This window comes from Dunckerocampus dactyliophorus, chromosome 3 (genome assembly GCF_027744805.1).
Source record: "Dunckerocampus dactyliophorus isolate RoL2022-P2 chromosome 3, RoL_Ddac_1.1, whole genome shotgun sequence".
NCBI lineage: Eukaryota > Metazoa > Chordata > Actinopteri > Syngnathiformes > Syngnathidae > Dunckerocampus > Dunckerocampus dactyliophorus.
The window spans coordinates 20,628,551-20,655,826 of NC_072821.1; the positions used below are offsets into that span (position 1 = coordinate 20,628,551).

The following is a 27,276-nucleotide window of genomic DNA, read 5'->3' on the forward strand; positions in this document are numbered from 1 at the left end:
AAAATGATAGTACCTCAAAAATAGACAGTGAGCCGTTTTAAAAGATTACTGTCATGCCTCCAAAAATGTAGTATTACTAAAGTGCATCAAACATGTCTGGGAATATTTACATTTTCAGCCAATAATTTGGCTAAAAACAACATACTACATTTCTGACTGCATGGTTTTGCTACATGAACACGTTAGCCCATTGTCATTTGTTAATTCTTCAGATAAGTCAAATAGTTTTAAAAGGATTTGAATGGAGCCCTACATACAGTACAGTACGTGTTCACTGCGTTACCTATTGATAGCAGGCATTTTTTGCAGGCTGCCAGTTGAGGGAAGAATCACTTTCATTGAGTTTCCCAGTTGCCTTTCCAAATCCCATGAATAATGAGTATAATGCTTCCATAGCACATCTATAGTATCAAATCACAAGTTTGAAATGCATTTGACATGAAGACTACTACAGCTATAAAAAATGCATTAAAAGCAAAGCCACTAAAACACGTAAGTATCAGGAGCTTAACGCCAATAGCATTTCAGATAATATGGAATAACAATGTGACACTATACCAAAGTATATTAATATATATTATTTGACATTGTAATGTGACACTTTTATTGTTGTACATCTGTTATGACATCAAAAATAAATAAACATTTATATAACATCCTTCCATCTTATCTGAATAATGTTAAACAGCAATTTGTTATCACTACATCGTTCCCTCCAAATTTACCCAAACATGTACGTCACAGAGAAAATAATCTGTACAAGCCTGTGAACAACATATACATTACACATCGATAACTCAAAACAGCATTATTCTGCAACCGTTTGACTTGCAAAATAAAATACACAAACAGCAATTACACTTCTTGAGACAATATGATTGGCGGTTACATTCATATTCAAGTGTTCTTTCACTGCGATTTGACCAGAGTACAGTCGGTTTCGTGGAAATAAACACATCTGTTCACATGATTTACATTAAGGCAGTTGAATAAACGCTCTTTTGAAACATGTCGTGTTTTTTTACATTGATGCTTGAAATCAGCTTCTCAAAGAGAACTAGTCAACTATTTCCGCTTTTGCTTTTATAATGTCGTGTCTATTCGGCTTGATTGATGAGTTGATTAAGTCATGGTGTGTTTGTTTTATGTTATACCAGCCTTCAGAAATGTATATGCCAGTGCCTGTCAGACTGCATCTAAAGCCATGTCCGCACGAGCACTGATATTTTCAAAAACCCACATTTTCCCAATACGGTGTTATAAAAAAAATCTCCATCCAAAAAATGTCTGTCCAAATAAAACACATTCACCAGCTGTCATGCACATGTTGAGCGAAGAAGAAACCTGAAAAAGCAACAGCAGCTGACTTGGTCGTGCAATATAACACCTCTGTTCATCGATATAGTGAGATATTAGATAAGCAATGACTGTACATCCATCCATCCTTTTTCTATGCCACTTCGCGGGGGTATGCTGGAGCCTATCCCAGCTGACTTAGGACGAGAGGCGGGGTACACCCTGGACTGGTCGCCAGCCAATAGACCAACATTCACACTCATATTCATACCTATCGACAATTTTAGAGTCTCAAATTAACCTAACTGACTTTGTGGCAGGTACATTATCTTAAAATCAACACACGCTTTCATGGAGCCCAGGAAATATACTAAATGTTTTTCTTAAGTGCCTGTGCCCATGGTGCAAAACGCATATGCGCTCATCTACCGCTGAAAGAAATGAAACCAACACCCATGATACAATAACTTCACATTCTGTTGTTAAAAAGGTTTAAAAATGTGAGATAATGATGCACATTTTTTATGATACAAACAAGAAAAAACTCTTATTTTACCCGTCCACACCGATAGGCTGAAGTGGTTTTCCAAAAAACAACTTTTAAGGACAAAAACCTACGTTTGCTTGTGGACGAGCGGCCAAAACGCAAAGAAAAATCTGTTTTTAAAATATCCATATGCGTGTGGACATGGCCTAACAAAAGCAGTGAGCAAAGTTACATTAGCTATAGTTCATTTTATGGCATCACAAGCTACAGTATTTCATGTAATTGTATGCTAAAACCATGTCTGCTCCTGGTTCTCCTTCAGACTTGTGAAAGCATCCCAAGTATCCTTGAGGAAGATACTCTTGGTTGTCATTGAGAATGTGACCCCACATCACAGTAGAACAACTGAGTATCTTACTCGTTTGGGAACCACATCCGTTCCCCTGCTGCACATCTCGTTTTCCTTTGGGAGTTTTACAAAGGTGTTAAGTATTTTTCCAACTTGCAAACTATCGTTGTGCTCTGTCAAACTCTGAAACGGTTTCATCTCTTCTTTCTACTTGTGCAGTTTGATATCGTCTGATTGATGTCAGAGACAAAATGATAATAATGAAATTGACCGCATCTTTCAAACAGATGGTTATATTACTGAAGATCTCTCTGTAGGGGTGTTTATGGTATTCCACTGAGAGAGGACCTCATATGCATCAATAAACTGCTACACTACGTATCCTGACGAGCCTGTTCTCACTAGAATTTAGTAAGATTTTATCAAACAGTATTAGAAAGGATAATACATTTGGGTTATTCAACAACAAAATATACTAGTAATGTTATTCAAACAACTTACGACGCCATAACCCCCTTTGTTGTCTGCTTTATTGTAAATTATTTTTTAACAATATATTAAATATTTTTATATGGGGTATTGTATTTTCATTGGACAATTTTTGCCACTGCAGGGATGGATGGTTCATGTGTATGAAACAGTTCAAACGTGTTAAGCTGTCCAATTTCCTACTAAATTAGTGAGAACATATTGCTCCTGAAATTGCCACTCGTATCCCAATCGCCACCAGTCAGTGTGGTACCTCACTGTCCTGTGAGAGGATGTTGGCTCATCGTCGTCTTTTTGTGATTGACAGCTTGACCAGATTTCAGTCACCTAAAAATCCCATACTGAGTTTTTCATTCTTCATCGTGATGGGAGGAGTCAGGGCTCGACTCCTCCTCTTCCTCCTCCACTGTTTCTGCTGGCAGCGTGTCACGGCGCGTGAAGGCGGCCGCCAAGGTCACACTCAGCCGCGGTTTGACAGGCGCCATCTCAGACAGCCCGATGTTGTTGCCACGAGTCACGAGCGTCGTCTTATCCATAATCTCTCCACTGTGCTTGGACACTACCGCATCGAGGAAGTCGTACTTGTGCGACAGCTTGCCGCTCTCAAACAGGTACTTAGCCAAGTAGGAGAACGCCACGTTACCAAGAAAGGAGGCAAGCATAGAGGCTGTCTTAAATGGAAACTTTTGGATGACGACATCCTCCATTTCTCCGGTGATGTGGTGCTCGCGTTGCTCGATGGTCCAACCGGGGTAATAAATGAAAGGGGGCAGCTGCAGGTAGGGCTCGCCTCCGCCTATACGCAGCACCATGCCAAACAAATAAGCAGCCACTGAGCCGTACGTGTTGGTGCCTTTGACAAAGAGCACACTGAGGAGCTGGGGGAAGATGATGACATAAACCAGGTCTGAGCTGAGGTACCACAGTCCGTAAACTGTCCCCGTAACCAGGGCCATCAATGTGGCGAGACCGCCAAACACAAAGATGGTGATGCGCATCACCCACACAATCTCACGATCTGATGCCTGTGGAGAAAAAGGGGTGGGACACACATTTAAGACAAAATCATGGAGTATGAATGTCGTGTGGAAAAACACTGCACTGACCGACTGTCTGAAAGCCAGCTGGTAGATGTTCCTTGCAAACATGGAGCTGGCTGACAGGATGGACGAGTCTGCAGACGACATGACAGCAGCAGACACAGCACCGAGGCCGAAAAAAGAGACAAACGGCGGGCAGAGGTGTTGGAGAACGATGGGCAGAATCATATCTGCCTCTTCCTTGTCTTTAGGCGGAATGGCACCATATGTTGTTTGGTTCCAGTCTGAGTGCAGCAGATCAATCAGCATAATTTTGATTGAATTACTATGCTTACTAAATGATAACAAAAAACAAAGTATACAAAGAAGAAAAAAGTATACAGAAGTATTTGCTTGAAATATAATTCATGTGTAATATTTATTTCTCACCAAAAACACACCAGCTCCAAACACTACTCAAAGGTGAGATCATGAACCAAAAAGCAATAATACAAACTATAATGCATTGATGTAACGACACAGAGTATCATAAAAGTAAAGTTCCAATCAGATTGTGCCGTTTATCATCCTCTAAGGTTACACTCACACTGCAGGGTATGATGCGACTTCTAAATGTGAATGCGATGCGCCCAGGAAGTGAAGCACGTGTGCACAAATCACAATGTCACACGCAACGCAACGTGTTTCCAGAAGTAAAAGTGTCCAACATTTTCTTAACTAATTTATTTCGCGTAGGAGAATAAGAAGGGAGCGGGCAGGGATTTTGGCTATGGCATTTTGTGGGGAACTTGCTATGACGTTTGTTGGGAGGAGTGTGTGAGTGAGGCGTCTGTGCCAAGAGTGGTGCGACATTGAAGTAAGTAATCAGTTCCAAAACATCTTATTTACGCGCCTGTCGATTTTGGCGACAAACTGTGGCCTTTGTCCACTTTCGGTGACGTATAGGTCAGATATATGTGACCTGAACGTCCAGACATATCGGATTTGTGACCACATACAAAAGAGGTCTGGGTTGCATTTGAAAAAAAATGGAATTGTATTGTTCACACTGACAAGAAAAAACAGACACAGGTCACATATGAGCAAAAAAAAAAAATCTGAATTGACCTGAAGCATGAACGTAACCTAGGGGGCATATTTACGGAATATACAGTAAGTATGCCTGAGTTAGTGATTTTTTTTGTCCTAAGAGTTTCCTTAAATTTGTAACCCATTCACTTAAAATTTCTAGTTACGTATAGCAGGCTGTAAAAGGTTACGTTACATTAAAGGTTAATGTAATATGTACATGTACAACTTAAAATGGGATTACAACACTTTTAAGTCTTGGCGCTGCTTTAAAAAAAGCCTCAAGTTGAAGAATATAACACAATACGCAAAAAAGATGCTGTACAGTGTACTGCATCCAGTATATTCAAGTGTCCAGGTGTACACATACGATTTTGGCACTGAGAAATCTGTAAATCAATCCACTAATTTGGTCCCTCGCTTCCTTCTGATGCAATATTTAAAATGGATCGCTGCTACATAATGAATGAGGTGAAGCAGCTGCTATTTACCCAGCTCTCTCAGATCTATGGGCAACATGGATCCATCCTGAGCAACACAAATCACACAAACACACAAACATATTTCATGCACATGACAGCTTGTGTAAGAACTTCCCAACCTGTTGAGGCTCCGATAGCTCCAATAAGGACAGAGGGGACGGCCATGACCAGACATCCGAAAGCAGCCAGGAAGGAGAGGACTTGTGCGTACGTAGCAGAGGAAGCAGACAGGACTCTTTGGAAATACACTTGCCAAGGAATGCCTCCAAGCATCTGGATTCAAATTACAGTCCGATTAGATACATTTATGAACAGAATTTTAACTCTGTTTTAATTAAACTAGCAAACCATCAGCAAAATTCAGTTCCACTATATCATTTTCATTTGATTAAAAAAATGAGAAGGAACACAGTACCAGAAGACAAAAATTGTCAATCCAGACCCAGGTGTCGCTGTTGTTGACACTGCCTCTCCATGGCGACTGGTACACTTGCTTCACAGCAGTCACTGTGATGTCTGACACAGCCACGTTGGTCAACGCAAATGGGACACTGATCCACTGCAGGTGGACACAAACAAGTATAATGAATGCAAGTTAACACACAATCATTTACGTGCTCTCACAATCCTGTGATACATGTTGTAAACCAGGGCTTCTCAACTACATAATGGGGAGGGCCACGGTTTAAAAAATGTATTGGCCCAAGGGCCAGACAGCAGTATGACAAAAATGTTTTATTAAGTGAATGCTTTCATTTTGTTATTGTTTTTTTTTCAAACTTTTTTTGGTGTCATGAGCACGTTAAAACACAATGTTTGTGGATTGCTATGGATGATAGTCATATAAAATAAAAGCATTCAAAGTGTGGCAGCTCATGTCAAGTGAGCATAATGGGACAGTACATGTCATAAATAAACAAACAACTACGAGTGAAATTAAGTGCAGATTTGGATACGATTTTGACACGCAACCCCCCCAGTGAGTTTTCTGAACCGACGCCATCTTGGCTGTGACGTGACTACCAGATTACGTTCCAGGAACCAGAGTCAAACAAATGCAGCCATGAATTCACAGCAAAGTCAAGAAAGTGACATATTGACACTAATAACGCAGTAATAACATGACGAGTATGATAACACACACAAAAGTATGTTTATTTGACTGCCAGTAAGTGATACTGACAGCTCCATGCACACTGCAAAATACAAGACCAGTGAGCGGCAGATCACTGCTTATCTAACCCTGGCATGAAACCCCATACTATTATTCTAAGATTCGTAGAATAGATAGTAGTAAAAACAATATGGATTTACTTACTGAAACTGAAAGATCGACTGCAAGATAGGCTTGAAAGATGAGTGGCAGCCCACAAGATGAGTGATAACCCATATTTTATTCTAAAATTCATAGTGAAGCTGCAATCAAAGACGACCCTTTGGATTTATTGTTGCAAGCTACAACAGATACCACAATAGCTGCCTAGCGTTAAACCAAGCCAGTTACATCAACACTTTATTAGCATTAGGCTGGCTACTATAGAGAATATTAGTAGAAAAAATGTGGATTGACTTACTGCCACCTTGTCACGCTTTTGCACGGTCGAACGTCTTGTGGGTTTTTGACTTATTTTATTTCAATCTGCGGGGGTAGTATCAAAACAATTGTTGTTTGCTGAAATGCCGAAGCATCTGACGCAGTGAATGGCATTTTTTGGAAATGTGAACAAGCTTTCTCCGCCTCCTCAAGTGTTCCGGCAAAAGCCTTTAACACAACAGAGTGGGCATAATATAAATAAATATATAACAAACAACAGACATTCATCCAGAACTGGAACACAACAATTGAGAAAGCATTGGCGTGAACGATAGCTTCCGGGTGGGAACTTCTGGGGTAAATGGAATTTGTTCCTCCTTCTACAGAGTTCGGCAGAAGTGGCGAAAATTGTAAAAACCACCCAAAAAAAGGTAAATATTTCAACATCCAAGCACACGACTACCACAGGCAATATGCCTTTTCAATGTAATTTTTTCACCGCGACTTTAAAGGGATAGTTTGGATTTTTTGTTTTGACATGAAGTTGTATGACATCCCCATCAGCATTGTAGTCCAATAACAGCGACTTACCCCCCCACTCGGTCTCCTAAGTCCAAGTCTGGTCAGATTTCTGTGATGAAGAACGTGATGCGTTCATGTGAATGTGCCGAAGACACTCGCATCTTCTTCCGCTGTGAAACACATACGTAAACAAGATGGCCGTGGCGCTCGGTTGCAGAAGTAGATGCGAGCGTCTTCGTTACATACATATGAACGCACAGGCGACAGTGCGCAGGAATACGGCGGGAGACAAAGATATAACACCAAGCGTTTTGTGAGGTCTGTTTTTTTTTTTTGATAAGGCATTTTTGTGACGCAAATGTTTTAATCTTTTGAACGCATATTGTTTTGAGAAGTCAAAGTCTTTACTTAATTGTCCCTAGCAACTAAGTGGAACTACGTTCTTCATCACGGAAATCTGACCAGAACTGGACTTAGGAGACCAAGTGGGGGGTAAGTCGCTGTTTTTGGACCACAATGCTGATGGGGATGTCACACAACTTCATGTCAAAAAATCCAAACTATCCCTTTAAAAAAAGCTCTTAGTATAACAGCAAAAGTGCATTTAATGAAAATAAGATGCATAACAGCAGTATTTCATGCAAATAAAACAAAAATGGATCAAGTAAAAATACAGTAAGTAGCATCACAGCAGAATTTCAAGTAAATTACAAGTGGAAAACAAAAAAGTTGCATCACAGAACAGGGCCGAGAGAAGATAATCCCGCTTCACTCGTCATTGTCTTTCCAAGTTTTCAATTTTTGTGTGTGTATATCAAACTAAGTGGATGTACTGCGTGAAAGTTTTGATGTTTTGTCTGATAGTGCCTCCACAGGTTATAATCCTTCCTATAATCCCAGTGTTTACTTACATCGCCTTCCCCACCGCATTTTTGCTAAATGCATACATTGTGGTCCAGTCACTGTTAAAAGTCCAATTTTCAGTGTCTAGTTTTCAGCATTTTTTTTTTGAGTTTATAGCACCATATTTGCACCATCTTCTTCTACTGCTTCTTCACTGTGATGCTTACGCCTCACTGTTGCCATTAGATGATGTATGGCGGGCAAATGAAAAGCTTTGGTGGGCCTAATGAGGCCTGCGGGCCACCTATTGACGACCCCTGCTAAATACATTCAGTAATCTAATATCCAAAGCCCCTGCGCTTACAAGAGCATTCTTTCATTCATTATCTACCGCTTATTCCATTGAGGGTCATGGGTGAGCTGGAGCCTATCCCAGCTGATGATGGTCATAGATCCTGGAATAGGTGCCAGTCAAACACAATTATGGGCAATTTAGAGTTTCCAATTAACCAAACATTCACGTTTTGGACTGTTGGAGGGAGGAAAGCAGAGTACACAGACAAAACCCACATAAGCACAGGGCGAAAAAGCAAACTCCCTCACAAAAGCGATATGACTTTAAGGTAAGATACTGAGGGATGTTCTAGATATACTGTATTGCCTCATTGTTAGGCCAAATAAGCTATAATTGCACATTACACAATAATGATCAGCATTGACCTACCAGGCCCACAAAGATGCAGAAGAGCTGCACAACATCAGTGTAGGCCACCGAGTAAAGTCCTCCAACCAGCGTGTAAAAGATGGCAATGAGAGCCGAGATGATCACTGACATTTTGATGTTGATGTCCACGATGACACTGAGAGTGGCACCTGAGGTCACAATGGACACAGATGATGTCACTCAGACGCGGACAATGATTTTCATGAACACCTAGACAGTAGTAAGCTTACCGAGAGCGGACAAGATGGCGGCAGACCAGAAGATCTCCCCCATTAATGCAGGTATGAAGAGAAGGCCGCCCATGCGTTTCCCGTACAGTTGCTGGAACGGGTCTAACATGGTTACATAACCCCTTGAGCGCATGGGCTTGGCGAAAAAAAGTCCACCTATGGGACAATGAATGGACATGTTTGTACTATGACACTTCAGGACTTGTAATTATTAGCTTATGATTTGAATGAGTCAATAAATATGTACACAAAAAGATTGGATGCAATTCTCAAGTGTGCTGCTTGTGCTTTAACAGATAATCTCTGAAACTAAATTAAAAAACTAGAACAGAATGTTTAATAATCCCTTCATTTTGTTGTTATGCAGGGTGTGTATATATTTGTTGCCAGATTTATCACGAACAGATTGTGTTCAAATGTCACTGCTAGTTGATGTCATAGTTTCAAGACGTGACAAACCCAGTGACTATACACTCATTGGACACTTCATTAAGTACACTTGTTGATGAAATTCAATGCAAAAGCTGCATTAAATGATACCTTCACACAGACACAAGTGCACGCTTTTCATCCGGGCTGTATTAATGCATGCTAAAAATGTATTTTATATCTTCATGTGATGCAGTGCAGTTCTACACCACTGCAAACTATATGCTAATAAACATGATCTAAAATATCCAATTCAGCTGCAGCAGCCTTAGGGCTCAAGAGAGGGTCATGGGACAAAATACTGGCAACCGAAAGGCATTATACAACTAAAGACACACCAAATAAACCAAGTCAGTACATTATTGTGAGTCTCAATTGGTAAAAACATGCACGAATGGGGTAAATGACAGGGGCGGATGACAAACATAAACATGCATCACTCACCAAGAACAAGACTGAGGGCATATCCAAAGGGGGCTTGTGCCCAAGCCAAACCTTTATCTGGAAGATAAACGTACTCAGCAGTGCCGTTAATATATCCTCCTCCAACCCAAGTTGCTGAAAATAGTTTGAAAAAGACAACAAATTAAACACATTTCCAAGTATATGTTTTTTTCCCATTTTATTTGTTGCCTTGTTTAATGAATTCAAAAGATCTCGTGGTACTAACCACTCCATTAACCTTCACATCTAACGAGAGCCAAGTGTAAAAGCTGTATTACAAAGACCATGATAATTATAATCTAGTATTCACTTTATGTTTACCCTTGTAGTTTGCAGTACTAGAGATGTACATGCATCGAACTGTGAGGTATTTCGAACATTTAAACAATTGATACAGTTGGACTGGATCTGCTTTGCTGGTGTACCTAATGAAATGGCCGGTCAGCATTCTATATGCCTAGACAAACTTAATCAATTAGTGTATAAAACAAATCTGATACCTCAGTACTGGTGGTGAAATTTATAATCAGTTACCTGTCATGGTAAATCCCCCGACGAATAATCCAATATCTCTGCCTCCGACCATGATGGTTTCGCTGCGGTCGGTTCCCTCGGCCTCTCCGGAGTGTTTGTTCTTCCATGCCGCCCAGATGCCCACGAAGAGGATGAGGAGGTAGAAGACCGCGATAGCCACAAGTCCTTCTACATGGATGGTCATGGTCGCGCCGGGTCTTGCGCTAGGAACGAGGACGCATGGAGACCTGTCGAGTGCGCACAGAAAGAGAGACTCGTGTGCCAAGAATATATATGCCACTTTTTTAAAGCACGCTGTATTCAATTACTGTCAACAACGCCTAGGGACAATACATGTAAAACCTATCCAAATAAAAAAAACAGCCAATAAAGCTAAAAGCAACATTGGCTCCAATACACGTCAATTAGATCTTTTGCTTTGTTCTGGTAAATCGTCTGTGCGTAATTTGGCGCATTACGCACGGAAAATGACTTCCACACCTCCCGTTAAGTTCAGAAAAAAAATAATTCGAGTGAAATAATAAGATGCAAACGAGCTGACCTTGTCGCCAAACTACTAGGAGAGTATTTTCAACGTACTTGAGAAGCTTCTTGAGGCATGGGCTGGCCACCTCAGACGGTTCCGTCAAGAGCCTGTGCGGAACGCTCCAATGAGACAACGGCGGAGGTCTCCCGGGTGACTTTGTGGGCTTTTGATGGGGGGCAGGTGCCGTCAGAGGACTGGTAACACACGTCAGAGGAACCGAAAGTCCCCCCTCCCCTCAGTGAGCACCTTGCACCGAGACACGTGCTACGTCATGCACGCTGAGATCCACTTACTTCAAAGCAGAATGAATGGGCTTACAAATGTAACTTTTTTGACATGTCATTTGAAGACAAAAACACAATTTTAAGCCATTTGAGCAAATCTTTCATGCATTTGTCTATGTTCAAAGTCTATTATGTGTTTCAAGCAATTAGCTGACTCACTGCAACCTTTTTTTGAAAAATGAAAAGAAGCCTTGACGCGTCTACCGGAGGACACTATACGGTTTATAAATGTGACATTTTGCTGCTTGCAGTTTATTGTTTATCATTTCTTCTCCAGATTATACAGTACATTTATTATGAGCACTTTATGTATTACACCTATAACAGTGATCATCATATTGTACAGTCAGAAAGGTATTCATAAAACAATGTGTTGTGTTTGTACTGTATTATGCTGTGTTGCAAACGTGCGATGTTTCTCTGTCTAACACAGGGGAGTCCAAACTGCATTTGTGTTTTTTCATTTGCCATTTGCCATAAGAATAAAGTCAAAATATTAAGAGAAAAAAGTTGCAAACTAGTGAGGAAAAAGTCGTGTTTTTTTTTTTGTTATAAAAGAATAATGTCGTAATATTATGAGGAAAAAATAGCGTCATTTTAGTAGCATAAAGTTGACATATTAAAGAAAAAATACATATTTTTTTTAAAGTCATAGTATTATGTGAAAAACACAAAACAACGGCTAAAGTTGTAATTTTTTGAAAACTGAATTGGGGAAAAAGTTATATTATGGGAATAAAGTCATAACATTATGAGAAGACAATTTAAAAAGATCATTTAAAAAGAAAGTTGCAATATTTGGAAATAAAAAAAACATCAAAAATGGGGAAAAAAAGAGCAATAGATGGATGTTCATAGTAACTACATGCTGTTTCACCTATATCACGAAGCTGAGCTGCAGTTTTTTTTTTTTTAAATATACTGTATATAACTACAAAATGCGAAAGTGGCCCTTGCTTTCTTTCATTTTTCAGTAAGTGGCGCTCGCTGGCTGTATTATTAGTAACTATTTATTCCCATTCTATTACATTTTGCATTTATTTTTGTCTTTAAACATTATTTCTTCATTTTACTTTAACACTGCACAAGCTACACGTTTTTACTTTTATTTTTTCCATTTAATTCATTTTCTTTTTTTTTTATTTGCCTTCATCTCTGTTATCTATATGTAATCTATATCCATTCAATTATAAATTGTATGGTCAAAATTTTTACTCCAGTATCCATTTATTTATTAATATCTTTACTTACTCTAATTTATTTTATTTCCCATTTATTATATTTACTTTATTACATTTTATGTTTTTTCTATTTCATTTAACATTACACACGTGATATACTGTCAGTTTTTTAAACTTATATTTGTTTACAGTAATATTTTAGATTTTCAATACCTTTTCCCCGTTTTCTTTCCTTCATCAATGCACAAGCTATCTATCCATTACCACGCATCAGTTATTCTTTCTCTTTAAATAAAAACATGGTCACACACAGAAAGTGAGCAAACTTTAAATGACAAAATGTGAGCAAACTTGTGAGTAAGCATGTTTAAAACAAATAACCCACAGCTGCACAGCTTTTGGATTGAATCTCTCTCAATTTTGCAAAATTACCTAATGAACTCCAGTCAACTTCACTTACACACAACAGTCTTCAACCCACTTCTCTTTATAGACTCTTTATAGAGCGAATGCCCCCACCTAAGCAACTGTAAAATGTTTTAAAAGTACCACCACTGCCACTTTGCCTTCATACAATAAGTACATGAATAAGTGGAGCTGCTTAATGTCATCCTGCGTGCAACGTGGGGTTCTGGTGTGAAAGCTGACAGATACCCAATTAGGATGAATCCTGGAGAGCAGCAGGGAGAGAAATCTAATGACACATCTGACTTTAAAGTCTTCCTGGCACACACACGAGGGTTGCCTGCATGCCAAATACGGATGAACACAAACAGCGCCATATTGCTGCTCTCAAGGCTAATTGAAAGAAAGGTAGACACAGACATTTAACACTTTAGCACACGCACTGCCACCTGCTGGTAAAACACAGGAATATTGCGATTCAGCACCATGAACAGTTACAAGATACCTTTGCAGAATGTCGAGATTCTGACGTACTCTCGCCTTTAAATGTTATGTGTAAACAAGTAAATAAATGCATTAATAAAGATCCATTTTGACATCTGGTGTGATACCGGTGCCAACATAAAAGAAGCTGCTGACAGCTGCAAACGTTTGCTGATGCATGTTGATGACAGATGGATAATACACGAGCCCAACTTGGGAAGGTAGCACACAACCTGTTTTTGGTTGTACAAAGACAATATACGCCTATTTTCACCTCTGAGCACAACTTAGAGCCATAGAGCTGTTGAAGCGTGTTTTTATTATAAAGAGGTCAGGAAGGACAGAGTGGCCGGACATTTAATGAGCAGCTGTTGCTGGCAGGGCTGAAGATGTTGGATTGGAGAGTGAGCGAGAGCCAGAGACAAGACATGCACACATTTATCAAATTAACATGACACAGGAAGAGATGACAGTGTAATAACTTCCAAAATAAAAATGCATTTATTCTTTGAAAATGCTTACACTGACATGAACAAAACACACACAGCTCATCTGATGTTCTAATAGTCACCTAACATTGTGCTTAGATGGTTATTGTAATCTCATTAACAAATAAAAGCTATTTTACAACCAGTTTGCTGTCGTGTAAGCTACTACGTGTATCATGTACAGGTGTGTCGCGCCACCTTATGTAATAATTGTGTGTTATGTAAAATCCTATACATTTTCATCTCATTATGTAATAACACTGCATTTTGTAATAATCTGCCATATTTTGTAAAAAAAAATATTGAACGCATTTTGTAATAACCTGCCACATAATGCAAAGCTCCTAACAAAATGTGGATGCCACACTTATTTTATTACATGATACGGCAAAGTTTATTTCAAGTTGTTTAAAAATGTAGTTGAAAAATATGACAGATTTTTTACAAATGTGCCATTGTTCTATAATGAGCTGAAAATTGATTACATTGTTACATAATGCACCATTATTACTTAAAAGGGATAGTTCGGATTTTTGACATGAAGTTGTATGACATCCCCATCAGCATTGTAGTCCAATAACAGCAAATTACCCCCCACTTGGTCTCCTAAATCAGGGGAAGAAGATGCCAGTGTCTTCGTCACATTCACATGAACGCACAGGCGACAGTGCGCAGGGATACGGCGGGAGACAGAAATAACGCAGAGCGTTTTGTGAGGTTTGAGTTTTTTGAGAAGTCATTTTTGTGATGCAAATGTTTTAATCTTTTGAACGCATATAGTTTTGAGAAGCCAAACTCTTTACTTAATTGTCCCCAGCAACTAAGTGGACTTCATCACAGAAATCTGACCAGAGCTGGACTTAGGAGACCAAGTGCGGGGTAAGTCTCTGTTATTGGACTACAATGCTGATGGAGATGTCATACAACTTCATGTAAAAAAAACTGAACTATCCCTTCAATGAGGTGCTACAAGGTGGTCCTCGGTTTGCGGCGTTCAGAGTTTCCCATGAATTGATTAAAAACTTAATTTCGGTTCAAAGACACGACACTTGCTTGAGAGCTAGTTACAGCGGAAGAATACAGTAGGTTGGAAGGATGACAAGGAGGCGTGGTCAATCAACAATCTCTTAATGCAAGAACAAAACAGGCTACTTAACCACGCCAAAAGAAAATGTCAGCAAACTCAACTGTCCTCATGCATGGAGCCTTCCTCCTCCCGCATACAGTCAGGACACAGTCGGAAATCACAAAACCTTTTAACACTACACATAACTGGGCCCGGTTGTTCAAAACTCGGGTATTTATTTAACCACTGGTTAAGTAGACTTAACTGACTGTTAAAGTCAACGACACTTATCTTGTTGTCCAAAACTCGGTTAACTTTAATCGGCTGTTAACTTTACGTTAAAGTGAACACACCTAAGGACCACCGCTAACTTTTTAACAGGTGGTTAACTCTCAAGATGGAGTTGGCGGCTAACGCTGCCTTCATGATGCCATACTGTCATGTCTCCTTACGTGCATTGCTCATGTCTTTACTTTACTGTACATTGCAGCTTTTCAGCACATGACAAATTATTTATATTTGCAAGACAGAAAAACATGCTTTTAACTGCCTAGATTTTAAAGGAAACTATTTTATTAAACTGTGTTAAGCTTGCAAACTCTATATTAGTCATGTTTAAGAACAATGATTTTGATGAAATAATTGTACTATTTGAGGCTTTATCTGCGTCACAAGATTGTATTTTTATGAACTTGCAATTTGAGGCGATAGTTCCATTATTTTTAAAGCTTTCCAAAGGAATTGTAAGTATAGTGTGTCTGATGTTGTACATAGTTTTGCCTTTGCAATGTATTGTGTTCTGTACACTTGTGTAACAAATAAATAATAATAAAAAATAATAATAAACAAACAAATAAAACATACATTTGATAAATATTGCTTATGTGTCGTTTATTCATGAATAGCTATTATACGTAATATCATCTTGGCACCAATATTAGGTTGAACCCTAAGACTCTTACTTTGAAGGCGAGCCGACTTTCAGTATTTTTCCAAACCAACAGCTTCTACATAAACAGCCTGTTCATAATTTGCTTGCTTGTTTTAATTTGTAAAACGTTTAGCTTCATTTGTTACAGAATACAATTTGAACATTTTTAAGTTGAGCGCGTCTGGGCTCTTACTTTGAAGGCTGGTTAAGTAGTTCCGGTATCCGGCCTGAGGTTCGCCAGCTGTAAAGCTGTAAACTATGTTAAATATTGTTTACTTTAATGAATAATATATTGAACTGAATATTTTTCTTTAAATCCTTTTTTAATTTGTTAAATCGTTCAATTTTTTTCACTAAACCGGAAGTCACCAAAATGCGGTATTGTGGGATATATTGGCTCTGACCAGTGACGTCAACTAACGACGGGACTAACCATGTTTGAACAACGCATTATTTAACGGTCGGTTAGCTAACGGCGGGTTAAAAATTTAACCGGTGCTTAGGGGTTAACCAGTGGTTAAAATAACCGAATTTTGAACAGCCGGGCCCAGGTGATATTAAGCATGTTAAAGGATCTGCTCGTATGAAAGCCACAGTAATAAATATTCAGTGTAGTGGTCTTATTATTGTGATGGAAAGTTTGCTCGTGGTTTGGCTTTTATTTTGATTACATCTGATTACTGTTTCATTTAATTATTGTATTTAGTGTTTTATTACCGTATTTGACGTCCTTCGTGTGTTCTGTGTACAGTGCGAGTGACTTGGTAGTTCATTTAGCTATATAATAGAATAGCCTTTATTGTCATTGCACAACAGTTACAACGAAATTGTCATGTAATGAGGCCTCTCTGCACCACATAATCGTCAATCAATAAATAGCAATAACATAACAATTAACAGCGGAATGAGGATAAAAGACTAAGATCCAACTTACTTTCATCACAGTCTAGGAACGTAAAGCGAGGACCACATGTATAAGACTTTGTGTTGCCCTCAGTCATACGCTGAAAATGAGCTGAAAGCGACACATAACCATATATTTTAATAAAACTACTGATGATGTATAGTGTTTTAACACAGCAGCAAACATGTTTTTTTCTTTAAACTAAATTATTGCTAAAAAAAAAACCTAACAACAAACATTGTGTGTCTGTTAAGTGAAAGCGGAGTTGATTAAACTAAACACAGAACATCAAACTTGTTTAACTGATAACAACATTCAGGGTTTATATACCCACAGCCAAAAACAAAATAACACATCTACAACTACAAAGATCCACATTTAATCAGTGAAGTAGCCTTGCTGATTGTTAAGAGAAGCTTTCAGTTGAGCCATAAAATAAGGCAAAAACATAAAGCTGTAGTTATTTAGAAAAAAAAACATTTAAACATATTTAACAATCTAACTGAACAAATTCTGTCACGTTAAATTACATACAATAAAATCTGGTGGAAATGGGGGGAGGGAGAATACATTCAGACAGATTCTAAATGTCAAACATGGTGAAACTTTTCAAATACGAAGGAAAAACAAAAAACATTAAAAGAGCAGAGCTGCACAAGTATTAGCGGCAATAGAAAAAAAAATCTATCAAATATAGCTATGATGCCTTGCAACTGGGTTAACATTCAGTGAAATATATATATATCAGCCTTGTTGCATTTACATAATGTGCAAAACTAAATGATGGCAAATAGTGTTCATTTTTTCAGTAACCACACTGGAATGTAGTAAATACAATATTAAAACTATAATATAATCATCTTTGAACGTACACACTGCATGTGATTGGTTTCTTAACTAGGTCACAGCAGTTCTACGTTTCTCTGAAAAAGAAATGACCACATGAAAGCCACTGAAATAACCTAATTATATTGGCACAACTTGTTACATTGCTGGTGCGTTCTTATTACATTTGTGTCATATTGTTTTAGGTAGATGATCTCTTTTGGTGGTTTCAGTGATTTTTTTGTTAGATTACACAACGCAATTACACACAGAAGCGAATAATTGATTTAATATTAATAATAATAATTGAAATAGAAGCAAATGACAGTAAAAGAAGTAAGAAAGTAAGAATTAAAGGAATATAATTGATCAAAATGATGAACAGGTCATGAATCTTGCTGACTTAGCACAATTGGTGTTTGCATTGTTCTGTTCTCACTGGTATTTGAGAATCAAAACTGCATTCAGATTTCAAGTAAACCACACGACATCTACGAAATGTTTTTGGTACCTTCTTCTGTCAAAGACTTACACAGTCAGTCAGTCGTCAGTCTTCACGCCCTCATGTTCTCATTGACTTGATTTGATCTAAAAACAACATTCAAAGTTATTCAAAACTGATCAATGTACATAGCATTGTAATTGTATAGCATTGTAATTCTAAAACTGAACGCGCATTGCAAATAAACACACACACACGCGCGCACAAACACACACACATGAAGTTTACCTTGTAACCATTCTACTCCCTCCTGTAAACCTTCTCCTTTTAGAGCATCAGTGGCACTGAAACATAGCAACACCTACATTAATATAATGATATTTTTAGGGCTGTTAAATGATTTAAAACATTGATCAAATTAATCACAATTTTAAAGTACCGTAATTTCCGGTGTGTAAGCCACTACTTTTGTCTTAAAACTTTGAACCCTGGGAAAATTCTAATCTCGTGGAGTTTCCTTTACTTAAGAACTACTACAAATCATTTAAATACCGTGCCACTCAATATTACAGTCTAACTCACGGTGTCATCTTGCAAAGAACACTAACCTCATCACACAGCAACTTAATACTCAAAAGGTGTACCTAAGAAATATACAAAGAAGTACACATACGAATTAGAAAATGAAAGCAAAAACAACTATTTTAAAGTTTTCCCATAATGCACTGCATCTGAGCAAAGAATTAATTGGTGCCTGCCGGGGTGCTGCAATGATATCAGCCTCCCTCTGGGCTCCTTTGGTGGACAGAGGCAGCACCATCCATCCACTATGCCGCTTGCCCTCCAATTAAATGCTTTGCTCAATGCAATGCATGATGGGAAAACTTTAAAAGAGGTTTTTTTTAATTTTAAACTCGTAGTGGTATTTGTTTGTATATTTCTTAGGTACACATTTTGAGTGTTAAGTTGCTGTGTGATGAGTTTAGTGTTCTTTGTAAGATGACGAAAATGTTTTTGCCTAACGTTACTCTCTTTTATAGTAGCAGAAGATGGGACTCATACTTTCAACGCATTATTATGAGCCATGATGGGTTGCCTTCAAAAACACCACGTAATTTTCGTTGAATTCACAAGCTTTGAGTGTAGATGCATTTTCTTGGATTTCCGAGCATACTTAAATGCAGCAAATTGTACTTCTCCAGTAGGAGTTATGTTAGTGAGCGATAAGAATATCTACTTACTGGTTTTCTTTGTTTATTTAGACCACACAAACACGCATAATAAAGACGTTGTGATGTTCGGAGTATCCATGAATGCCCCTCACTGTCGTCTAGTGACAATAAAGAAGTGTCAGACTAGAGACGCGTTTGTGAGTTGGAGATACATACATGGTGTTGAAATTGCACTGCTGCTGATGGTGTTCAAATCAGAATAAAGTTATTAAGAACGTCAGACTCTGTGTGATTTTGTGGGGACGCTATTGTTCTTCAGTCTGCTGTCATAACAGAGACGCGTGGCTTGATATGATGCACCTGCGTAAATTACACTACATATTTTAACATAATTAATTAAATAAATTAATTAATGCCATTAATGCGCTATTTTTGACTGCTCTAGATATTTTACATCATAATAATATAATCTATTCCCTATTTACAAAAAGTACATCAACAGTAATTAAAGTAAAGTAATGAAAATAATGCCATGAACCCAGAGTACTTTCAAATTATGGACAAAGAAATCTTATTTGTAGCATAAAAGTGTTTTTACCACATTATTGTCTCCTATGTTTGTGGAGTGGGTTTCGGGTTTGCTTATACATTTTGTGGAAAAATATGAACTAAATATAGTATGCTACTTAACGTTCTGCACAGGTTGCAACAAAATTTTATATCCAAACACCAGAGAGCAAAACACTGACAGTAGATTTTATGGAAATAATATGATCATACCAGATGTGCCAAGGTTTGTCTTTGATATTTTCCAAGCAGAGCAGCTGGGAGACTTTCACTGAAGACAAAGCGTCTCGGACATCCATCTTGTTAGCCAAGAACAGGATGGGAATTCGCCTGTGCTTGATGTCTGTTGTGGCGACAGAAATTAATGAGATGGTAATGGTAACAGTAATAATTTAATTTATTAGAAAATGCATACAAGTTACATTGGAATACATCACATATTACAATTCACAGTTCCACATGTCCAAAAGGAGTAGGAAGAAGCAAAGCTTATTTAATCATACCTCGCATCCGTTTTACATCAATTGCAATTTGTTCACTTCCTGTATTTCAAATACACACTCTTGTAGTTGAATACATTGAAAATTAATAAGATAATGTAATAATGTGATAAATAGTAGAAAAAATAGTAGTCAAGTTTCAAATTTAGTCAGATTTTTTGTCACCATAACTACTTGATTAGACAATCCTAATAAATAATATGAAATAGACATAAACATAGCTTGATAATAGGTGAGTAATGACAATTAACTCATAACAAGGAAGAGTAAGTAATAAGTGTGGTAGTGATCAAACATAGCATTGACAAATGAAACAGAACAGAATACTGGCAATGTACTCACAAAAGAATAAAGAGAAATAAGTGACAAGAAGGAAGAGTTAGTAGTGATTGTAGTCGTGTTTAGACATAGCATTGTATGTACAGAGTGTTTCAGGACTCTTCTTCCTTGTACTTGGCAAATATCAAGTGCTTGTATTGTTTCTTGTAATCGCTCATCTCAGTGCATTTTTTTGACCTCCTAGCTCAATCCGTTCCATAATTTGATTCCACATACTGAGATGCTGAAAGTTTTTTTTTTTTTTTGTTCTCACGTATAAATGTTTTAAGGTTAATTTTTCCCTGAGGTCATATTTTTCCTCTCTTGTCGAAGAAGAACTGTATGACATTTTTAGGTAGCAGACTACTGTTTGCTTTATGCATATTTTTAGTTGTTTGAAAATCAACTAGATCATAAAATTTTCATAATTGTGATTTTAGAAATAGAGGATTTGTATGTTCTCTATCTTCTGGATAATCCTAACTGATCTTTTTTTGCAGTGTCTTTAACAAGTGAAGTGTACTTTTATAGTTACAGTACTTCCCCATATCTCCACACAAAAAGTTAGATATGGTAATACCAGGGAACAATAGAGATTATGGAGTGATTGTTGATCAATGACAAATTTTGCTTTATTCAATATTGATGTGTTTCTCGCACTTTATGTTGTATATTTTTGATGTGAGGTATCCAGCTCATCTTTTCATCTATAATGACACCCAGAAATTTGTTTTCGTTCACCCTTTCGATGGCCATTCCATCAATTTGTATTTGTAATAGTTTTACTTAGATTCAGGGATAGTGTGTTTTTATCAAAACATCTTTTAGTATAGTAACCACTACAATCAGTTTTTTATTGACAATGTCGATGATTTCCTTGATCGCCGACATTATAAAACATAATACTGTATTATGAAATTTTGCAGTACCATTGAGGGGAGCACCGATTGCAATTCACTGATCACTAAGGAGCCTGACCTGGCGATTCTGATTTGGGCCGATACAGTTTTATAACGGACAGCATACACCTTCATATTCCAATCTTATTTTGTTGAAAAACATTGAGCAATACCCGTGAAAAAATAAAAAACTTGTTGTTTTAACCGCACGAGATACTCCTCTCAAATATAACTGAAAAGTTTAGAAAATTGCTGTCCACACTACTGAATTGTATCTGTTCCTTTCGGCTTTTATTTTTCACATTTTAAAAACAAACAAAACTTGTACAACAGGTTACAATGTGGATTTAAGCCTCTCAGCAAAAATAAAGTGCACCGCGACGGAAAATGGCTGGTCGTCCAATGCCTTAATCTCCAGAATTTTCCTCGTAGTAGCTTTGTTCTTTTCACTGCTCATTAGCGGCAACAGTGGCCGGCTGCTCTTTGCTCCGGTTAGCTTTGGCTTTAGCTTTAGCCTTAGCTTGACTGCTGGCTGTCAGTCTGACAGAGCAAAAGGGGACAGTGACTGACTTTCAGACCTTTGCAACAGTAGATAAGATCAGTGAATAACATTGGTTTCATATGCAAGGATCAGTCGAGCGATCGGTGCATGCTTAATAACATTCCATTAGGGAGATATTTTCAGGGTCAAATGACATAGGCAAACATGTAAAATATTATCCTTACAAACACAGAGCACAAACATTTGCCGAGCGTAAAAGGTTGCCTATTATGCAAAACTGAGGTATAGCTGTAATGTGTACCTAGAGCCTGTTAATGCCCACAAAACGTGACAAAAATCTATTATCGTCCGCACTTCTTTGCTCCACTATTGACAGAAGAGGCACTCAAGCAGTCAGTTTTGAAGTTTCACATTTTTATAACTTCATGAACAAAAAACATCCTTCCTCGTGGACGTGATACCGCCTCTGGCCCACTCGTTGTAAGATGAGCCCGCCCTTTATATACACCCACTTCAGTCATTCAGTTTTTCTTCAATGAATAGGTTAACTTAGAATGATGCTGCTGTTCAGTTGCTAGCAATGTCAGTGACATACACTGATCTGTATTATATACCTGGATAGCTCATTGGCGATGACTTGTGAAGGCAAACGGCCGCCATATTGCTCCTCGCAAGAAACACTTCTCGGGCAAGCTTTTGCATTCGTGGTGAACTTATTTTATGAATTCGAATTGGACACAAATTTTGACTTAAGATGCCTGCATGTGCAGCTATTAACAGCACAAATCGCTAGTTCAAAGGCTGTGGACGAACATTTCACCTGTAAGTATGATTGAAATGTAGATTTATGATTGATAATTTAAGGGTGTTGCACTGTCGATCTCTCAGATATTTTTGATCGTGTAAAATTCCTCTGATTAAATGTATGTCCAGAATTGATACGTTTATACAGCTCTACAATAGCTAAGAGGAAATGTACGTACTTTTTTGTTATATCATGATATACGTATTTTTTTAAGGGACGAAGGTTGCGTTACTTGAAGGAATGGGAGAATCTCAGTGTTTCATTATGCTTACCAGGCATTGTATACAGTGCAGTTAGTAAGCCAGTTTGCTTACAGTTGACCCGGCATGACCCTTCATTTGGATAAACAACATTTTTTTTTTTTTTTGCTGCTGAATGACTGAAGTAAAAGGATTAATTCATATAATATGTTCTGGAAAATAATATTACTGAACATGCATACCGGTATGTTTGAGATTGCAAACAACGTATTATCTTACACAAAGCATATGGTTTTGTTTCAGTGTTGTTTTTTTCTGTGTGTGTGTGTGGTTGTATGTGTTTATGGTTATTATACATTATGGTTATCACATATTATTCCTGTGTTTTTTTGTTCAAATATATTTCTACATCAGAAAAGAGGTTATTTGTATTTCATAACACAAAAAACAAAAAAAAATCAGCAAAATGTTAAACGATTTTAAAACTTGTCCAAAGTCACTCTCTTTGATGATTCATATTTTGTAAAGACAAGAGCATAGTGAATTGTATGAAAGTAAGAAAAAAAGTAAAGGATCATGACCATGGATTTTAGTGGAAAAAAGGGATGGAATATGCAGTTAAAATTAAAATCTCTTTCTAGAGGAGTAAAACTATGCATTGCCATAGGGGAGTGCTGTGCCAGGGTGCAGAGTAGAATTTTGTCCCAAAGGCAATGAGAATTGGAAGGGGAAAAAGTACATTTAATATAGCCAAAAGATAGAGAATAACGTATCAAATCGTTTTTAAGGGACAGAAGTTGCGTTACTTGAAGGAATGGGAGAATCTAGCAGGTACACCTGGAGGGGAAGCAAGCCGTGTGTCAAAAATAGACATTTTAAGGACGTCTCAATTACTTGCAGATTTACAGTATTCACTGGTGGCCCCAGATTGTAACCGGCGCAAAACTCTATGCACAAAAAGTTGAAGTACACAATAGTGCATCACACACACTTTCAGAGAGAGCGGTATAAGTTAGTAAGTTAGTTAGTAAGTAAATAAGTTCTTCCAAATGCACATTCTGGATCAGATATGGATCAAAGTTGCTTTGTCAATTCAGCTTTTGACCCTACACGCACACACACACACAGAAAATATCAGATAATGGCAGAAATACGCCTATGGACGAACACACCTCTCTAGTAGACGTAATAAAAATGTAAGAAGAAAAACTTACCAGGATGATTTAATAATGTGTCCAATTCTTCTTTGGCCACGACCATCCTCAGCTTATCTGCACTGTCAATGACAAATATGACAGCCTGGCCCTCCCTAATAACACAAACATTTCAGCAACATTAGTAAACATATCAACAATATACACGGCATGAGGTAGAGAAAATGTTGTGGACTGACTTGTAGTAGTGCTCCCAAAGGTTTCTGTATCTACCTTGGCCAGACATGTCAAAGACTGTAAAGGAAAGACTACACAAAGACAAGGAAATTTAATTTGAAGCTGTTTTGAATTAACAAGTTGCTGTGCTGTTGTGAAAAGCTACCTGGATGTCTTGAACTTCTCTATGCTGAAACCAATGGTCGGGACGATGTCTTGTGCCTGGGACTGGGAGATGGTCGCAAATTTTGTACGTTATTGATAAAACTTTCATGGTGTGTAGAGGCAAACTAACTTATTGTGGTCTTACTACTGCTTTTTCTTTAACCAGGAGGAAACCTTGGTGAGGGTGCTAAATCACTAATGTTTGATTAAACTAAATGCAAGCCCAGTCACAAATTCAGATTTCAATATTTTAAAAGTTAATTTATTTCAGTAGTTCAATTCAAAAAGTGAAGGTCTTATATGTTATAGATTTATAGAGTGAAACATTTGCAAGAGTGTATTCAATAATTTCTTAATAATCTTGATGATTACCTTACAGCTACAGTAATAAAAACCCCAAATTCAGTATCTCTTAAAAGTTGAAATTTTGAAACTATTGGTTCACACTCTATTTAGCAAATGAAGTGCAAAACACTTTGTGAGCCTTTAATTGGACCCTTAGTCATAAGTGAACTTCTGAAATAAAATAGCTTTTGCAGGACATTTTATTTTATTGAGATGCACCTGTATCTCTCACTCAGAGAAAACCAAGAGGTGAACCTACGTTGGATGGCTTGAGTTTGTTGATGATGGTGGTTTTCCCGCTATTGTCCAGGCCGAGGCAGAGCACATTCACCTCTTTCTTGAAGCCCAGCCATCCTGCCAACTTGTCAAACAGCCCCATTGGCAGCAACCATCCGTTGTCGGCGTCTCTACAGAAAAATGGAGCATCTCACTGTGAAAATGTTGTGAGACCGACGTACTGTAATATTAGTGCACGGTTCCCCATGGGTCTACTTTTTAATTGTGGCAGTGGGTTCCGGGGAAGGTGTGGGCTAAACGGCATCATCGTCTAATTCGCATAATTGGACATTACGCAAAACTCAAGTGTTTGTAAGAGGACAGGTAAAACAAAGATACAACGAATATTTTATGTTTTTAAAGTTCTTTAACAACATAACATGAAGTTATTGAATTACGGTGGGGAGGTGGAGGGGGGTTGATGTTGTGGTGCTTTTTTATTCTGTAGGTGTACATTTACTGGCTACGGGATTGCAGTTGCAGTTGCTTGAGGTTGTGATTAAAAGCTTGCATTGTGGGATTTGTTTTTGCATGTTTTGATGTTGTGGTGTTTGTTATTGCAACATTTCCTCACTGTATTTGTTTATGGTGTTTGTGTTTTTGGTTTTAGATTATTTCTGTGTTGCGACCAGAGGAGCAATGTTGTATCAGTGACGATAGAAGGAATATCATTGTGTGTCCAATCAGATTGCATGACATCTTAGGACATGCTCTGATTTTAATTGCACTCTTTTCTGCGCAATGATATCTAAAGTCAGTGACTACATTTCCCACAAATTATGACAATATAGCAATTGACCAGAAGCAAACAACAGTTCGTAAGAGACAGCTATAGGAAACATATACCAGTATAGTTCTTAAAATGACATTTATCCCTCCTTGTGTTTCTGTTCTGTAAGGGTTATCGTCACATCTCACCTAGGTGTCTACTATACTACAATTTTTCCTGACACAATAGAATCTATTGTTGTAGGTAGGCAACCTTAACGTCATCGGTCGTGGTAATGTTTATTTATGTTAGCCAGGCGTTAAATAAAGACGGTGGGTACAACTGACAGTGTGGGTATCGGCACGAACTCGTGCTTTATTAGCTTGTTATCCGCTAACTCCCGGCTAAAGCGATTGTAGCGTAGTTAACAGTCGCAGTTCCATTTAGTTAATCTTCTATACATGCCACTACACAGGTTAGCATGAGCTAACCCTTTGGTGCTAATGCTATGACTTTACTCTTTAGTTTACCAGCTTTATGTGTTCATTGCGGTTAAATGTTAAGACAAAGCGCAAAAACTTCTGTTGTTACGAAATCGTTGTAGAAGTGTGCAATTTGTGGCACATAATCAGCAACTACGCTAGCGTTAGCATGCAACCTGTAACGCTTACCCAGACGCTTGTACTGTTTGGATGTCCTGGATTTTACCTGTGATTTAATCCGTGTTCTTGATGTTAATGTGCACAGAACTCTTGTCTGGACACGTTTATTCCGTCAGCAGTGTGTCCGGCGTTTCATTCATTTCTCATGTTGTCTTTCATGGTGACCATGATACACTCTTACTTATGCTGCATTCAGTTGCACTGGAGAGTGTGGATTTTACAGCTTCAAGTCAGTTAACAGAAAGTGGGACTGCCCCCCTAACCCTCTTCCGATCTCGGAAATTTACCTCCTCGACTTTGAAATTGGAAAAACAAACACTCGTTAAACTAACACTCAAATAGAAATGTTTTGTAATTACTTTGTTTTGGTGTGGATAAACAGACTTACCTCAATTTGTTCGCTCGGACTCGTAGGGGTAAAAAAAATAATAAATTCTCCAATGTGGTCAGCTCTGTCTTTCTAAATATATATGAATTATATGACTCTTTAATGTATTTGACGTAGATGTGCGTGTTTGCTCGACTTCGTTGCGGATTCTCAAAGCACTCAACTTTCCGTAGGTCCTTAAAACACACAGTGGTGTTGCTAGGTGACTACAGCGCTCTACTCAAGCGTGCCACTTACAGGCCAAATAAAGCTACTTCAACGCTATTCATTACTCTAATGAAAGCACGCGCAGTGACTTCAATTCAATAGCAACTAAGCTACCAACAGCATCGTGAAGAAATTAAGGATGTGAAAACAAGTATATTTAAATGCTTTGCATACTATTTTGTCAT

At 38.0% G+C, this 27,276-nt stretch overlaps 2 protein-coding genes across 5 annotated transcripts; both read right to left on the reverse strand.

Moving 5' to 3' along the window:
• Positions 1 to 595: 595 nt before the first annotated feature.
• On the reverse strand, positions 596 to 11,330 carry slc5a7a (solute carrier family 5 member 7a). Of its 2 annotated transcripts, none has more exons than XM_054770690.1 (9): positions 11,051 to 11,330; positions 10,472 to 10,698; positions 9,938 to 10,051; positions 9,065 to 9,220; positions 8,835 to 8,983; positions 5,627 to 5,770; positions 5,331 to 5,484; positions 3,728 to 3,945; positions 596 to 3,646 (listed from the first exon to the last, which is right to left on the reverse strand). In XM_054770690.1, exons 2-9 carry the CDS (start codon positions 10,653 to 10,655, stop codon positions 2,972 to 2,974), a joined length of 1,794 nt encoding a protein of 597 aa, XP_054626665.1. In that variant the 5' UTR covers positions 10,656 to 10,698; positions 11,051 to 11,330; the 3' UTR covers positions 596 to 2,971. The 2 variants fall into 2 exon arrangements, with proteins under 2 accessions (XP_054626665.1, XP_054626666.1); XM_054770691.1 differs by having other exon boundaries at positions 11,013 to 11,330.
• A 2,343-nt stretch (positions 11,331 to 13,673) lies between these two features.
• Positions 13,674 to 26,689, reverse strand: arl6 (ADP-ribosylation factor-like 6). Of its 3 annotated transcripts, none has more exons than XM_054769581.1 (8): positions 26,506 to 26,675; positions 25,109 to 25,256; positions 24,506 to 24,567; positions 24,363 to 24,431; positions 24,184 to 24,278; positions 19,959 to 20,088; positions 18,295 to 18,350; positions 13,674 to 18,152 (listed from the first exon to the last, which is right to left on the reverse strand). In XM_054769581.1, the coding sequence occupies exons 2-8, from the start codon at positions 25,226 to 25,228 to the stop codon at positions 18,127 to 18,129; spliced, it is 558 nt and encodes a 185-aa protein (XP_054625556.1). In that variant the 5' UTR covers positions 25,229 to 25,256; positions 26,506 to 26,675; the 3' UTR covers positions 13,674 to 18,126. The 3 variants fall into 3 exon arrangements, with proteins under 3 accessions (XP_054625556.1, XP_054625557.1, XP_054625555.1); XM_054769580.1 differs by having other exon boundaries at positions 13,675 to 18,152; positions 26,543 to 26,689; XM_054769582.1 differs by lacking the exon at positions 18,295 to 18,350 and having other exon boundaries at positions 26,543 to 26,689.
• Between the last annotated feature and the right edge of the window lie 587 nt (positions 26,690 to 27,276).

Excerpts from the sequence above, each read along its gene's own strand:
- arl6 (XM_054769581.1), bottom strand. The coding sequence starts at position 25,228 with ATGGGGCTGTTTGACAAGTTGGCAGGATGGCTGGGCTTCAAGAAAGAG. Across the intron at positions 24,432-24,505 it reads GAGAAGTTCAAGACATCCAG|TCTTTCCTTTACAGTCTTTG; the intron begins GTAGCTTTTCAC and ends GTCTTTGTGTAG. Across the intron at positions 18,153-18,294 it reads GGGAGTAGAATGGTTACAAG|ATCAAATCAAGTCAATGAGA; the intron begins GTAAACTTCATG and ends TGTTGTTTTTAG.
- slc5a7a (XM_054770690.1), bottom strand. The coding sequence starts at position 10,655 with ATGACCATCCATGTAGAAGGACTTGTGGCTATCGCGGTCTTCTACCTC. Across the intron at positions 10,052-10,471 it reads CGGGGGATTTACCATGACAG|CAACTTGGGTTGGAGGAGGA; the intron begins GTAACTGATTAT and ends AACTATTTTCAG. Across the intron at positions 8,984-9,064 it reads CGCCATCTTGTCCGCTCTCG|GTGCCACTCTCAGTGTCATC; the intron begins GTAAGCTTACTA and ends TTGTGACCTCAG.